The sequence below is a fragment of the Anas acuta genome, chromosome Z, assembly GCF_963932015.1.
Source record: "Anas acuta chromosome Z, bAnaAcu1.1, whole genome shotgun sequence".
Classification (NCBI taxonomy): Eukaryota; Metazoa; Chordata; class Aves; order Anseriformes; family Anatidae; genus Anas; species Anas acuta.
Window position 1 is genome coordinate 59441790 of NC_089017.1, and position 16906 is coordinate 59458695.

The window sequence follows — 16906 nt, forward strand, 5'->3', positions numbered from 1 at the left end:
TGCATGCACTGACCTCTTGGGTAAAAAACACTCATGGAGGCTTGGACATGAACCAGTAATCAAAATCAAATCTTCTGTCATGTGTTAGATCTCTCCAAATAAGCTTGTGCTGAAACTGTTCTTAAGAAAAAATTAATTAATACTTCATTATTCTAGTTAAGTGCCTTGATGATCCAGCGTTGAGGCCTCCAGTCAAAGGCTGTCAGCCACTACACAAATTGCCTGGCTACTCACTTGCCTCCCCTGATAAATTGATCAATCAGTCCTCAATGCTCCTCTGCAAATCTGCTGATGATTTGTAAATGGAATCATGTTTCACTGTCTACAAAATAAGAATTAAAAACTGTTGTAATGCAGGAGGCAGAAAGGGGCTTCCGTCATAAGAATTGTGCAACCTGGACCTGAGTAAATGTTGACTCTTATTGCCTACTTAACACACCGTCCCCTATAATCTCACCCTGTTCCCTTGAGAAATACAGACATTGGTTGTATGAGCTACCAGGAATAACGATCTTTCATCTTAGTCACCTTTGTTAATAACTCTGATCCTTGTGTACTAAGGATTTCTAATTCAGTCAGCACCAAGCACCCACTATGCAAGGACAGCAGTGAAACACAAGGGGCTTATTTAGTGCTTAGGCCAGAAGCACATCACCACACTGCTGCACACCTGATATTTTGCACCAAGCCTTCTTTTTTAAAGTATTAGTCTTGCAGAAGCTGCAGAAGATTTTTGGTTGTTTCCTTGGTGTTAAAGGTAAAAAGCTACACCTATACATAAACAATAAATGAATTACAGACACTGAGAATAAAATGAAGCTAAGCAACCTGTGGATGTGTCTAAGAGCAGCAGAAGGGAACTGGAATGGCAGGTGGCATAGCACTGCCTTGCTCTGCCTGTGACTTCTGGCAAAACATATGGTCTGAGATGCAACAGAGAGTGTTAGGGCTCAACAGCGCAAACATAGGACCAAGCACATAAGAACTTTCCAGAAATTCATTACATAGTGACTCCTTCATTAGGCCACAGGCAAGGTCTACACTAGCAGGCACCATGCAAGAAGTGTCAGGCAAAGACGACAGCACTAATCTTTAAGCACCAAAGTCCACAATGGCAAGTAAGAGCATAGCCACAAAGCAACAGGTACTTAATGCATAAACTAAATACAAGATTAGCCATTATCTTCAGTAAACTCTGCAGGTAGGTAACACAGCAACAACAGCCACTACACAAATCCCCCTGGAATATTCTGTTAGTCTCTAAAACAGAGGGTCTCTGATTAGCTCCTGAAAACTCTTGATGGTAACTGGCACAAACTGCTTGGTCTTTGTGCTTTGATTTCTGTCATTAGGAAATGTATAGACCACCTTCATGCCTCTTCATATTAGACAGGATTGAGGTGGAACACATCTGTGTTTTCAGGTGTTAACTCTGGGAAAGGCTCCTGCAGGGCCTTCGCCTCTTATAACAGCCTGCCTGTATGCTTTTTCTTTTTTTTTTTTTTTAACCAGGCAGGTGAGAATCTCAGAATGGTTTGGGTTGGAAGGGACATTAAAGATTGTCTAATTCCAACCCTGCTGCCATGTGCAGGGACAAAGGGATGGACAACCAGAGCTCTGATCAGCCCTCCTGCCATTCCTGTCCCTGTGCTGCTTTCTGCTTCACAGGTAAAACACCACTCTAGGCATCTCTTCATAATCCAGCCATCTAGCAATTTAAAGAGCTTGCATTTTATGGCAGAAACTATATACAGGAGGAGCTGCACTGAGGTAAGAGTCAAACCAAATATTTTTCACTTCTTCACTAGTCTATAGAATCAGTTCCCCCCAGTCTGCATCTCCCTTCATTGCTACGTATATGTACAGTTATGGAAAGAGATACACTTGGTCCAGTTCTGCACTGTTTATAAGGCTGAAGTACTAAACAAATAAGCACTGGGGTCAGTGTAAACACTGAACAAAATGCTTTACTGAAGAGTATTAGCAGTGTTTAAACAATGCACAAAAATAATGTAGTCTGACAAGTCTGCCCCAATCACTGCATTCGCCTCAAAATTTAATACTACTTGGGAACAGGAAAGAATGACTACCTCCAGGAAGACCTTGCAAAAGGCTAAGAAAATAAAAGATGTTTATTCTCTACCTGGAGAGGCAGCAGCTCATGATTCTTTCAGTGACCATTCCACTATGAGAACCTCTAATATTTCCAAGGGGAAGAGAACAGAGCTACTCCAGGTGAACTCTCAGGAACTGTAGAAAGCCACAGAATTTGTAAGTGATAAGAGACTAGGGACTGGATAGAGGTAAAGTTGTTGAAATAATGCAAAGAACAATTACTGAGTTTTTGCTAGAGGCTTACACAAATAAGTTTTAACAAGACTTTGCTGGAAGATGGCCAGCTCTACTTCAGACTTTCCAAGGAATTTGCTTACTCAAGTTTTCTGCATATTCTCTCCCAATACTGAAGGACCTCAGGCAGATCTATTCTAGTCCTCTATCTCTGTGAGTTACCTAGCTCACCCTGCTGTCTCAAGGCAAGACCAACTATACTTCTTAGTCTTGACAGAAACATTTAAACCTCATGCAGACAGAGTTTCCATACTCTACTGCTGAAAGTTACTCTCGTGCTGCAGTACCTTCATTATTCAACACCACTTCATAAAAAATCTTTCTCACTTCTGCTGTAGAGTACACGAAACTGCCCAGCAGAGGATTACAGCATCTTCAATCTGCAGGCTGATTTGCCTCCTTTGTCTTTCTAACAGCCTTTATACTGAGGATTGCTAAAAAGTTGCTGCCCAGTGCTCTCTCCTTTCACATAAAAAAAAAAAAAGGTGCATTCGATTCTTCACAACAATCATCAATCTAGAAAGTAGTGTAACAGTCATATGCCCTTCTACATTGCTTTCTCTTATGGACACTCTTCCCCACAAGTTCCCATGCTTCTTAGAGTACAGTACTTAAGTCTGGACACGGGTGTCCAGCTTAGCATACACTCCACTCATCATTGGTAAGGACTACTTTTTCTCACATTCATCTTTCAGAACCCCAGGGGGTACAGCTAACATTAGCATCATGGCCACTTTGAGATGTAAAAGCCCCACGTCTCTTCAGGAGACATGTTACCTAATCTGCTGGATCCTATGCTGTGTTACTGATTATTATTTGTTAAGAACAGCACTTGGCATCAGTTCCTGTTGAATTAGCACCCTATTTTCCTTTCTTGAATAATATTTCCAATTCTAATTTATTTTTGATTCTACTCTTGTTCTCCAGCATGTTCACTCTTACTTCCACCTTCGTGTTGATGGCAAGTTTAAATAAGGACATTATCCCATCATCCATGTCACTAAAGCATTAGCTCATACAGGACCACAAACAGAGCTCTCTGCAATACGCTCAGTAAATCCTTCCAGTGTTGGCATACACATGTGCTTCTGAATACCCGTAGCCACATATGTACAACATGTGTGTGTGCATGCATGCCTACCTTCTGCCCCTGTGCAAATATAAGGGGTTTGGCTTTTGTCTTTGCTTAGCAACAACTCATTTAGCTTGCAACAGTACAAATAAAACTCAAATGTTAAGAGCATCTGCACTGGACTCAACTAACTTGTACTTTCCACAACTGACAGCATTTTTTAACTAGAAAATATGGCAGAGCTCTTTTAGTGATCCATGTATAACACTTCAGTTAAGCACTATGCAAAAATGTACAGTAAGTTTCAATAGAAACTATACTACAAAAAAACTCCACCAAGGAATAAAAGCAAAACATTTTCAAAAGTTGGTCTACTTCAAGCTTGAAAAGAATTTTTCCTTCTTTCTTTTCATGTACAATAAAGCAACAGTGGGTTCTGACCCTAGCCCAGAGTTTCTCTGAGGAACTGTATAATGCAATAGTATTTTTCTGAAAATATTTAGAACAGAGAGTGAAAAAATGCAGGCTCATTTGAGCATTTAGCTTAGCTAAACAAAACTGCTAAGCAAATGTGGAAGCTGAAGAGGAAAGGAAAGTGGCTGACTTGCATAGACTTGCTAGCGGGGTGCTCAGAGTTACATTGCTGTCAGAAATTCCCTAGGTAAAATTAAAAAGAAATGCATTGTGCTCTGGCATTTTTATAAATTCCTCAGAGATACCATGAATATTAATAAGAACATTTTTTAAAACAGTCTGTTAAATATTAAAGTATGTGCACGTATGCCATAGCGATGTACAACAATGGAATAAAAATTTTCTCTTCCCACAGGACTAACTAATACATATTTTTCCACACTTCAGAGAAATTCTTGTTAACCCAAACTAACATGTTCAAAACAACAAGATTCAATGATCTGGCAGTTTTTAAGAACAGATTACTGACATGGTTTTGAATGTTTCTTAGATGAAATCACTAACATTAACACCTTCACATTAATCGATTGGTGTCAGCAGAATTCTGGAGAGCTATGCTGCAGGCTCCAACACCAAAGTGGTAATCAATTAAGGAAGTCAGCTGAAAAAAATGATGCAAAGATCAGAGTTGTCAATGGTGAAATAATCTCATCTCAGTGGTGTCAAACGAAGAGTAAAAAAATGTCATACACTTATTTCATAATGAAAGAAAACTACTGTAAACAAAGATCTAATTATTCAACAATTCACAGATATCTAATTAAAATATACAAATAAATTAATCAGAAATCTATATTAAAAGGTATATTTATGTAATTTAACATAAGATATATTTAGGCAGAAATTGTACAAGTTTTTCTCTCTTTTAAAAAACACTACTGAAGAACATAACTGCTAAAAAATTCAGTGATTTTATTTAGAGGGTATTTAAGCTCCAAATAACAGAGTTAAACACCAAGAAAATAACAATCAAATATACACAGTTTAGTCCACAGAAATCACTTAACATTTTTACATCTGAAGCACTTTTTTCCCCAAAAGGGAGAAACAAAGCCACTGAATTTTGTCTGCATCTTTGACACATAAACAACACTTAAGCACAAATAATGTTGCATTGTTAAGCTGCAAATTCTTGTATCTGCTGAGTTAGCAAAGATGTCCACTGCAGGGTGTTGAGAAGGGGGGCATTAAATACCACTCAAAATAGGGTTCTCATTTCTCCATACTCTTTGTTTGGTTATCACCATCATGAGGGCCTCTGCCACGTTACATGCCATAGAAAGCTACCTGACACAATCTGTAGTGCATTCTTTACCTTCCACAGGCAAACCATCAGAATCTATTAAAATTACTTTACGCCGATAGCACTAGAGACATGACAAATCACAGGCCAAGAGTCAGATACCAAAGAATGTGTCTCAGGGCGTTGGGGCCAGGCCGATTTGCAAGCAAATGATATTGTGTGAAGCTGGCATGCTCAGTGCATGACAAACTGATGCAATTTCAGTACTGTCGGAGAAGCTGGCTTAGATTTCTCTGATGCTGGCTATGGTTAGTGTACAGAATTGTGCAGAGTTCCCAGATTTGAATCACTTGGGGCCTGAGAGGGCTTCACTTGACAAGCCACAAATAATTACACTACACTCTTTCTATTGTACTCTATTATTTTGCCTCTTATCTGTAAGCTTTGAGCACTCATGAACAAGCAAGGTCGCTTCTATTTTGACCATGATGCAACAAAACATTGTTCTTTTGTGATATGATAAATAAAATGCAGCCCTGCAGACTAAACATTTTTATCAGGTCCATTTTCCACTTTTATAAGCAACAACTTTGGGAGCTTGTTAGCACAGTAGAGGTTGGAAATAACCATGTAGGCAGGTTCATGAGCTTTTCACTTAGGAGTGTGATACAGCTATCTCGTTATTGCAAAAACTCATTTGAGAAATGGGGCATTAAGTTCTTAGCCCTTAACAGATAACAGTTATATCTGTGATTACTTTAAGCAGGTTTTTACCCCCTTTCAAATCAGCAATTTTTGACAATTTAGTTGGTGAGTAGCAAAAAATAGTTTTAAATGTGCACTACATTGCCACTTCTTACCTAGACACCAAATGCATCTCTAAACTAAAGTAACTGCATTTTCCTGTGTCAGCTCACAAAATGTATTATTCAAACACTCAAGCAGATCAAAAGTTTTGCTTTAGCAGTATTATCTTGGCTACTGAATTTAAGAAGAATAATGACATTCATAGCATTCACAAAAAAAAAAAAAGATCAGAAGAAGAAGCAGTGGCATTCATGGCTTAGGCAGCTAAAATCTGGTCACCTTTTTCCTAGTTTACAGAACATTGAACTTTCAGAAAAAAATGTCTTCCTTCTTCCATGGACTGTGCAAAAATCAGGTTTATAATTTAGGGTTTGTGTTACAAACCAGATGCTACTCCTTCTTTTCAGTCTTAGAACTAGGTTTAGAGATTTTCCAAAGCTGCAATTAGCCACAAACCATCTAGTAGTAAAGGAAAAACTCAAACATGAATATTAAATGCATGTAGGAATAAAGTGATTCTTAAAACTATTCATGATTCCTATCAACATACTCCCCTTACACTTACTTTTGGATACATATATAGTAGAAATTATGCACTAGAAGGTAAAGAGAAAGTGTTAGAAGATTTCTTAACTGAAAACAATGAACTTAAAATATATTATCCTACTTTGTCTCTAATTCAGGCCAACATAAAGATTGTCTTATCTGAGAGAAGACAATTACTATCCTCTCTAGCACTCCTGATAAGTTCTTACTAAGTTCTGTTTTAAAAGGGAAGAATATTTGTTCCCTTTTCCTAACTGGTATGAAGAATTTATGACAAAGCCTGCAAGTCTGACATAATATTTCTGCCAAGGGAAGGCAAAATTGAAAATATTAAAGAACCAGATTGTGATGTATAGGAAAAACACAGCAGGAAAAACATAGCATCCTCAGCCACACTTTAGCTTTGTAATCTGTGTCAAAACAGATTTAAAATATGGTGAATGGTAAAAAGAATGATTTGCTACCCATCACACATCCACATTTTAAGCACTCAGCAAAATGAAAAGCCTCTGATATTTTCTATTCAATACCAAAAGTGGATGCTTTTTATTTATTTTTTTTACAGTCCTTTTATACTTTCCCATTATTACTTAAAAACAGAAGCTAGGTCTTTGTATTTTTGAGGTAGAATGGATTTTTTTTTGTATTAAAATTTAGCTTTTAAATGTTCTCTAACATACTTTTAAAAATGGAATGGTTTGGAATTTCATGTAGCTTATGTCACTGCAGAACATATTTTTTCTTAAAATTTGGCAGAACTAAGAAAAGCAACAGGCTAATGCATTTTCTGATCCTGTAATGGCATTGGACTGAACTCCAAATCTGTTTTACAGTTACATAGCATTCTACTCCAAATACATTTTGTTTTTTCTTCACAGGTTTCAAGCAAAGTAAATGTTGTTATAACATTCTGACATTCCTGTAAATCTATTAGTTCTTTAATTTATGATTAAAATGAAGACATGTTCCTTATGTTTTCACATCTCAAGAGAACATGAAAGTTAGAGTGTAATTACCATCACAGCTTGACTGTAAGGCACATGACCAGGTAGTTCTCTTCCTGGACAGAGCTTGACCACTAAGTAACAAGACAGGAATCTAAATGCAAAGAAACTGAGACCGGTGTGAGGCCATAGGTAAAGGCAGTTCACTGAGGTAAGTATGGTCACTTTTCATAAAAGCAGTTCACTGTAATCAATACAAATTTGCTGCTGAACAATTGATTGTTTCACCACACAATCAAGACTTTCTTTGTCCTTATGTAAGAGATGATAGGAAAACTTTAGATTTCATTATTTTCCAATTTGGAAATACTGCAACACATGAATATCTTCTGCTTCAGTACAAAAACAGAATCCATTTTTAAGAAGTGAAACAATTGCAGTATGAGACAAGGAATACATAAAATAAAATAATGGAGATCAGTAATTCTTATCTCACAGTTCTCAAGGTACACTAGTGGGAGAAAAGACCACCACAGAAGTCCCATACCATTTTCACTATACTGAAGCATTAAGCAGTCTTGCAATAACGATGCTATAGTAATGCAGTAATGATGCAGGGTAAGGACAGACATTACTTCTCACAGCATCTCATCAGGAATCAGCTATTACCAGCGTAGGCAAGAATGAGTTTTGAAACTCTCTGTACCACGCAGTTTAACTGTTACCTAGAGGCCGCGGTCTTAACTGTGACCTGCAAACACTGATACACAAATTCATAATCTACTAAATGGAAGATGCTGTGGAGGCTTGAGGGTCATTTGTGATACAACACCAACCCTACCCGCACTGGTGGCAGCTTCAGCCTCAAAAGCATCTTCACAGATTTCCTACACATGCATTTCTAGAGCTGAAGAGTGTTACGAACAGGAGGGGGAGCTCTCACCGCACCTGCCGCGGAGGAATGGGCGGAAAAGTGGTGTTTTGATGAGCACCTGAAACGCAGATGGTGCCCCTTTCTCGTAAGCTCTTTCTTTCCCGTCTTATTCGAACGCCCAGAGGTACCTAAGCACTGCTGCAGTGTGCCATATAACTTCATTTAAAACAACATAACACACAACGTTTATTGGTTTACCAAACGTGAAATGCTTGTTGCATTGTATTTAGGTAGAAGTAGTAACACTAATAATAATAAATGCCATTCCAGGGAAGAGAGCATCCATGTTTTAGCTACAAGGTACTTGTCATCAGGAAGTCCTTTTATTTCCCATAAAGAATACAATGACACTTTCAAAGTAGATGAGAACACTTCTGCTTTGCCATCAAAATCCTCTTTCAGAGGACCCTAACAAAACACTATGTTAGCCTTCCCCAAGCCACAGAAATCTAAGGTTTACCAAAAAGTGAAAATGAAAAGTTGATACACATCATCCTACAATTCTTGTAAAACCATAACGCAAAATGATGGCTGCTGACAGTAAGAATGATCAAAATGCAGTAACTGCTTAGCAGCCTGCCCAGGGGCAAAGAACAGGCACACTTCCAGCAGGCTGAGGGGCAGCACTGTGGTCCCACCTCCTAGCACCCTGCCAGCCAGCTGCCTGTGCTGGGGTCTCCCCCTTCCCAGCACGCCAGGGGACATGCACCTCTCCGCGCCTCTCTGCATCTCAGCAAAGCTGGGCCCAGGCTGGCTAAACTTTGTCCTCAGCACCCTATTGAGCAAGAAACACGACCAGGTCACCAAGCTGTAGTACAAAGTTCCATTGACTTCTTTCCTATTTTTTTCTGTATTCCAAGAACAACCAAGACTTAAAGACCATTATTCAAGATCCACTAAGATTTGAATGCATATTCAGCCTCCACATAAGCTACCCTTTAAATTCCACTATATTAAACTTTCAAAAATGGACTTAAAAAGGGAGACAGCTAAGGTTGAGAACGAAGTATTCATGCAAATTATTTGCAAATTCTCATAAAGTCTGCAAAAATTATCACTTATAAATGGATGGATTATCTGGTAGTATTTTCCAGCTGATAGTTTTGAATTGTAATGGTTTGAAGAATTTGTAGGATTTCCTGTTACCATAAAAATAAATATCTATTATTAAAAAGAGAGTTTTCTAAAACTGCTCCTTCAATATGAACTTAATGTAATGGCCTAGTCAGTGCTCTAGACAAAAAACACATCTTCAACTTTTTAAGGACTCATCAGACACCTACCAAAAATGGCATTATTACAAACTGAAATTCCAATAAAATAAATGACATTACAATGATAACTAATTAACAGTTAAACCTCAAATTGCACTGGACATTAAAAAGTTCAAAGACCAATTAAAATGTGCATTACCATAATAAAAAATAGCGCGATCAATTCCATCCTCTCTTAGTCCTACGAGGAGCGGCTGAGGGAGCTGGGCTTGTTCAGCCTGGAGAAGAGGAGGCTCAGGGGCGACCTTATCGCTCTCTACAGATACCTTAAAGGAGGCTGTAGAGAGGTGGGGGTTGGCCTGTTCTCCCACGTGCCTGGTGACAGGACGAGGGGGAACGGGCTAAAGTTGCGCCAGGGGAGTTTTAGGTTAGATGTTAGGAAGAGCTTCTTTACTGAAAGGGTTGTGAGGCATTGGAACAGGCTGCCCAGGGAGGTGGTGGAGTCACCATCCCTGGAAGTCTTCAAAAGACGTTTAGATGTAGAGCTTAGGGATATGGTTTAGTGGGGACTGTTCGTGTTAGGTTAGAGGTTGGACTCGATGATCTTGAGGTCTCTTCCAACCTAAAAATTCTGTGATTCTGTGATTCATGTTGGATTTCTAAGCCTGGTACATTCTCACTCCTCCAGGGAAGTGAAGAATGTATTAACGCTATCTTTGTTGACAAGATTTTGCAAGTAGCATAACTTGATGTTATAGAGACAGAAAACACCGGCACAAGGAGTTAAGCATGAATCCCTCTGATGAAATAATTCCACTGGTAGCATTGTGTTATTAACAAAGTTTCGTCACTACTACCTCTCAGAGACTCAATGAAATTCAAATACATCTTCATTGTGACGCATGTCTGAATGCTCTGCTACCCCCTATCTTTCTGAAAATGTAACTTCCTCATCAAAACCACAAATTAGTAATCTTGTGAGAGAACTGAGGAATGGATGCTTAGCAGTTATGGTTTACTGTCAGAAAGTGTCAACTCTTGGTCATCATTCTGCTACTTCTTTATTTTACTGCTGAATTCCCTAAAGAGCACATTGAGAGTGATTTCTTGCTCTAAGAAATGTTACATGGCCCTTTCCACTGACACGGCCCTTTTCGTGACTGTGAATCAGTGGGTTTGAACAATTGCACAACAATTAGAGATCACGGGAACTATATGTCTCTGTCAAATCTGCCTACATTCCCAAATTGATTAAACACAAAACCAGAAACAACTCTAACTGATCGCTATGTACACAATCGGTCTGTTTTTTCACTTTGGTTTTACTTTTTTTTCTGCCTTAGCTGCCTTCAAGTGCACTGCAAAATTATCTTTTGACTTGCTTTATACCCTTCAAGTTCCCATTGCACACAAAGCAGTCAGTTTCATATCACTGACTCAAAGTCTGTCAAGAGGAAAACTGACTGGAGGAAAGAAATTTAACCACCAGCTCTGCCAAATGCACAAGTTAACCAAAAAATAAATTTTGATCTTTGTCCTAAACTATCGGTTCTATATCATCTGCTAATTCATTCTCCTCCACTGGAGCTGAAGAAAGCAATGGTCTCCCACCTCATTTTTCTGACATTACAGAATCATTGGTATCTCTCAAATCAACTTTATTCTCCTGATGTAGGAGAGAGAATATATGTGTACAAACCTGCCATGACTCCCTTGTACAGACACCACCACATTTGAAAGCTCTTTGTTTAGATACTGTGACAAAAAGAGTATCTAACTTGCAACAGCAGACCCAACATTTCTACTTATCTCCCTTGCACTTGGTTGGAGTTGCTGCTTTTCAGAAGGATTTGTGATTCAAAGTAACACTTGGTGAGCTTGCACAAGCCAGACTGGTGAGAACAAAGTTTTCATCCTCACCAGTATCCTCCTCAAGGCAGGCAGACCCAGTTCTGATTTTTTTAAGCTACCAAATTCACATGGCCCAGAAGTTCAGAAAAAGACTTGGAATAGTAATGCTTGAAGTTTCTAAAGTAAACTCATTCACATAATTACTCCATGCTTTATGACAACAATACTTACAAATATTCCGCCTTTATCACTTGCTACAGTGGCCTAGTCTTGGGCTACCTATGGAAGAACACCTAACAGCTTCACTTTTTGACTCTGTAAATACCTGCTTTAAGAATGCTGAAGTACATAATTTGTACCAAACTTCAAGCCTATGCAATTTTATACTTCATAAGAAAGAGTATAGCCTAGTAATTAAACTGCTGCTTCTGTGAAGATAAAGTCTACATACTTTCAAAAAAAAATCTATGGCACTTCACTGTCTTACAGGTCATATCTTGCTTCCACAACATTTGCAACTCCAAGAGCAATTTTGGGAGTAGTATTGAAGTGTTAATTAAAAACGTAGTAAGCACATGTGTCAGTCAAGTATGCCCTCTGCTCTGTAACACATTTAAATGTATGTCACCTTGACCTGCAATATACCACTGTAAAAAATTTTTGGTCAATATAAATCAAACATACACTAATTTATTCAGCAAGTTCCCTAGCATCAGAATCAACATTAGAAATCTAACTAGTATTTATTATTCTGTTATTGACAAAGGGAGCATATTTAAATGATAACAAGAACACATGGGTGTCATTTCGAAGTTAAATTGTTCCCTAGAGATATCCTTAGTAAGCGTCTACATTTAAAGGTCATTCACTGCCAAATTATGAACAACTGTTGCATTTATTAGCACAGGCTCAATAGTTTGGAAGGTAGTGTCATCAATTTAAACTGACAATGAAATCTAGTTGTCCACAAGGAAAACAGACATTTTCCTTATTCTGTATTTCACTGTTTTACATATGCCCTGAACAAAACTGGAACAAGTGCAAGTTTACTCAAGATTTTTTTTTTTTTTTTTGAGGGGGAGGAGAAGGTGTAAAGTTTTAGGCTTTTATATCTGAGAAGAACACTTTAGTAAAGTTGAGCTCCTGAAACAAAGACAGAAGGGAGTGAGCTCCCCATTTACTTTGTTGACTGAGCACTATCTGAAGTGTGGCACTACAGAATTTCACTTCATTTTTCTTTTTAATCTTTTCTCTCCTGAGCTGACCTTTTCATTGGCCAACACCCCACGCCTTCTACTTCTTGATTTCTCCCTGGTTTTCCCTTTGAAACTGGGAAGCAGCTTCCAGTTTCTGTAACCTTCACCCTCTCCAGAACTCCATTCTGCTCCTGCAGCTGGTGCCTGACAGGTCTCTATGCCATCTTCCCAGTGCTGCCTAGTGGTACCAAGCAGAGAAAGAAACCCACCAGGTTTCAGGAAAGCAAGCTGAAAGCAAGCCACCCAGTTGGTAACAACCTTCCTTACAGAACAGGCCAAACACTCTTTCCATCTCTCCTTTCCAGGCAGTGAGATGGCGGCAGCATGAACGCATCCTGTTCTGATAAAGAAGTAACCAGAAGCCCAGAGATGTCAAGAAAGCATGTCCTGTTACCTGCAGAGCCTGCAGAGAGAAAGGGGTCCCTTACAGTCTGCCATTTCACGCAGGAGGTTACCACCATCACCACTTCTAGCAAAGAAATGAGAACCACCACCAACACCCTCCTCAAAAAAACACCTTTTCAGACCGTTTCACTGTCACGGCCTCTGACAACCACAGAACAGAAGACACCCTCTGAGACCTCCTGGTACATGACCAGGCTGGCAGGGAACCAACGCACACCAACCTGCATCATCCTCTACAGCATTAATCACATCATCTCTGGCATCCCTTTGTTTCAGCCACGTTTGAAAGCACTGTCATTCTGAGCAAACCAGCACTTGTGGGAAAGAGAGTGGTAAAAGTTCAACTGGGCTGAGAAGTACTTCTAGGATCATCACCATACTGTTTTAGAGGTTAATATTGTACATAAGTGTGATGATGTAAGATAACCAATTGAATTACCCATACCCTTGGGGGCCTAGAGGAGAAGACATATGAGGAGCGGCTGAGGTCACTGGGCCTGTTCAGCCTGGAGAAGAGGAGGCTGAGGGGGGAACCTCATAGCAACCTGCATCTTCCTCATGAGAGGGAGAGGAGGGGCAGGCGCTGATCTGTTCTCTTTAGTGACCGGACCCACGGGAATGGTGTCAAGCTGTGACAGGGGAGGTTCAGGCTGGACATCAGGAAGAGGTTCTTTACTGAGAGGGTGGTCGCACACTGGAACAGGCTCCCTGGGGACATAGTCACGGCACCAAGTCTGTAGAAGTTCAAGAAGCGTTTGGACTGTGCTCTCAGTCATATGGTTTGAATTTTTGGTTAGACCTGTATGGTGCCAGGAGTTGGACTCGATGATCCTTATGGGTCCCTTCCAACTCAGGGTGTTCTATGATTTCATTTCATAGAAAAAACGTACTTCACTCATAAACATTACAATACTCCAGAATGGCACCCGTTCCCTTTACTTTGAAGGCTGCATTTCAAAGAGAATCAGTACTTCACAGCGCCACTTTCTCCTCTTACCTGTCTTTTCTAATTCACCAGACTCAGGTAGCCCAGAACTGGTGAAACATCTACTTCATCACTGAAAGTCTTCAATACCCTGCAACCCCCATTTTTTAGGGCAGTATCTACTAAAACCATAGCCTCTGACTATGAATCCTACATCGGGACCCCAAAAAATGAGAGCTGATGGAGTCTGGACACTGACCCCATGCTTCCAAGTCTCCCAGTGAAGTCACCTTTTTTTCAATGCAAAATAATTGCTGTTATTGATTCCTTTTAGGAATTTTTCTTCCTGCACAGTACCTTCCTACCCAGCGCAGGGCAGCAGTAAGGTCTCACCAACCTCAGCTTTGCAGGAGGGAGGGCTTATGGCATGCACACTTGCACTGGCTGTGATTTCCAGTCCCTGGTACAACACTGACGCAAACTATGTAGTAGAGTAGCAAAATTTACCGTTACAGGGGAGTAAGCCCTGCTCGTGTGCGGTCAGTGAGCTCCTTGAGACGTAACGGAAAACCACCACGCTCTGCTCAGAGCAGACCTCTCTCTCCTGCCTTTCCCGCAAGTGCGCCTGGCCCGGAGAAACTTCAGCTGTGACTTCTGCCACAGCCGCTCAGGGCGGTCGTTTCTGAGCGGGCTGCAGCGCAGGGATTCGCACCCCTGGCTGCAGAGGCCGAGTGCTGACACGAGGAATGACCAAGTTACGAAGTTTGGGCTGCGCTGCGGCAGGCTCCAGGCGGCTGCGCGCCACTCGCCGCCGCTGCCAGACCCGTGCCCGCTCCCCGGTCACCGCCGCGAGCTGCAGCGACACGGCCCCGCCGCGGCCCTCGCCCGGAGCCCGCACGGCCGTTAACGCCCTCACACCCCCCCCCCCCGCTGCCGTTAGCGCTAACGGCTCGGCGGGATTTAAACACCCAACCGGCGTCCGCGGGCCCCGCCGGCCCCCTCACCGTGTAGCCCCGCTCCAGCTCGCTCTCCTCGTGGCGGAAGGAGGGGATGTACACCTCCATCATCAGCACGGACAACGACAACAACGCCAACGCCGCCGCCCTCCCTCCCTCCTCACCGGCGCCGCCGGCCGTTGAACGGCGCCGCCGCCGCCATCGGCCCGCCGCACGTGACGCCGCGCACGTGACGCGGGGCGGGGCGGGGCGGGGCGGGGCGGCCGTTGGAGGCGCTGAGGGGAGAGGTGGGGGGGGGGGGGGTCGGACAGGCGGAGCTCGGGGTGCGGCACCGCGCACACCCCCTGAGCAGAAATGAGAAATGTCTCCTCATCGCCAACCCCAGCCGCCCCTGGCACAGCCTGAGGCCGTGCCCTCTGGTCCCGTCACTCGTTACCTGCGAGAAGCGGCCGGCCCCCAGCTCCGCTTTTGCATCAGCAGCCAAAAACCGAGCTTAAAAGTGGGCGCAAATGGTAAACGAGTGCTGGTCCCTGACACCTGTGGCTACACCAGCTCGGTGCTTCTAGGAGCAGCTTTCAGAAGCGTCTTCGGAAAACTAATCGGCTTCATTCTGGACTAGAAACATTAAGGAGAAAGAAAAAAAGTTACAAGCTCTCTTCCCTCCGTTTCTCTTCGTTTTGCTGCCAGCTGAATTTAATTGCATTTTGCTCTAAGCAAGACCTGAAGAATTCAATGCAAAACAGAATGCTTTGACTAAAAACTAGTGGAACAAGTGGGGAGGGGAGGGAAGGGAAGGGAAGGGAAGGGAAGGGAAGGGAAGGGAAGGGAAGGGAAGGGAAGGGAAGGGAAGGGAAGGGAAGGGAAGGGAAGGGAAGGGAAGGGAAGGGAAGGGAAGGGAAGGGAAGGGAAGGGACCACACATAATAATAATAATAAAAAAAAAAAAAAGGCCTGAAATCAAAGCTAGCTAATCCTTGGACATTTGTTTCTGCACAATGCTGCTCCTTGTGCTGGTGACCTCAGCTGCTGATGACCAGCAGACTGTCCTGGTGCTGCTCTGAGGTAGAGGTGACACAAGCAAACAGATGTTCATTCCCAGTCCCATCGCGCCATTTGACATTGGCCATGCTGTAGGCGTCTTGGACCACAACGGAGAGTAAAGCCATTGAACAAGGAATCTGACTTTTCCCCAAAGCAAACTCTGGCGAATACATTATTATAATCATCCCAAGGGAAGATATGTTACATATTAATAGTTTAATCAGTCCAGTAAGCATGAGCATGCTAAAGTATAATTGCCATGCTATCATAATTTTTAGTTTCTGGTTAAAACTCCAATCTTATAATCTTAGTTTCTGTTCTCCAAGTACAAAACAGATGAACCATTTGAATGCTGTAATGCACTGATACTGATGAGAAGCTAGTAGAAAAATTTCACAGGGGAAATATTTGTGGTTGTTTGCCATCTAATAACCAATAATTTCAAAAAGCCACTTTTTGCCCTATTACCATGTAACTTATTAACAAAGAAAAGTTTGAGACATTAATCTGGCTTCAAATTCAATAGTACATAATGGAACTTTTGACTGTGCATCAGCCAAGAGGAACAAGGAAGATTACATGGTGAGCTGAATTCAAATACATCAATATGTTTTGGAATGTTAAATACTTAATTTGCACGATACATCATCATTAGTTTGTTAATCTCTAAAGTTACTGCTGAAGAAAAAATAGGATTTCTCCACATGGCTGACAGACCAAGGACTGTCTTTGTCTCACACGTTGAGGAACAAAAATTTAAGAAACATTAATTCACAAAATGCTATCAACGTGTTGAAAACCACCCAGAATTCTTGCTTTTGAAAGTTAATTGCACAAACAATATATGGTGATTATCCCCCTCTTCCCTCCCACACACACAAAAGGAGAAT

General features: G+C 41.4%; 1 protein-coding gene across 2 annotated transcripts in view; it reads right to left on the minus strand.

Annotated features, from left to right (window-relative positions):
- The window catches only part of SNX24 (sorting nexin 24), a 93615-nt gene extending 78391 nt beyond the window's left edge, over window positions 1-15224 (minus strand). The window contains exon 1 of one of the 2 annotated variants that reach the window (XM_068666499.1): window positions 15025-15224. In XM_068666499.1, coding sequence (XP_068522600.1) covers window positions 15025-15087 — 63 coding nt within the window. In that variant the 5' untranslated portion in view covers window positions 15088-15224. The remainder of the gene's footprint in view (window positions 1-15024) is intronic. The other variant, XM_068666498.1, reaches the window with a different exon arrangement.
- Window positions 15225-16906: the final 1682 nt, after the last annotated feature.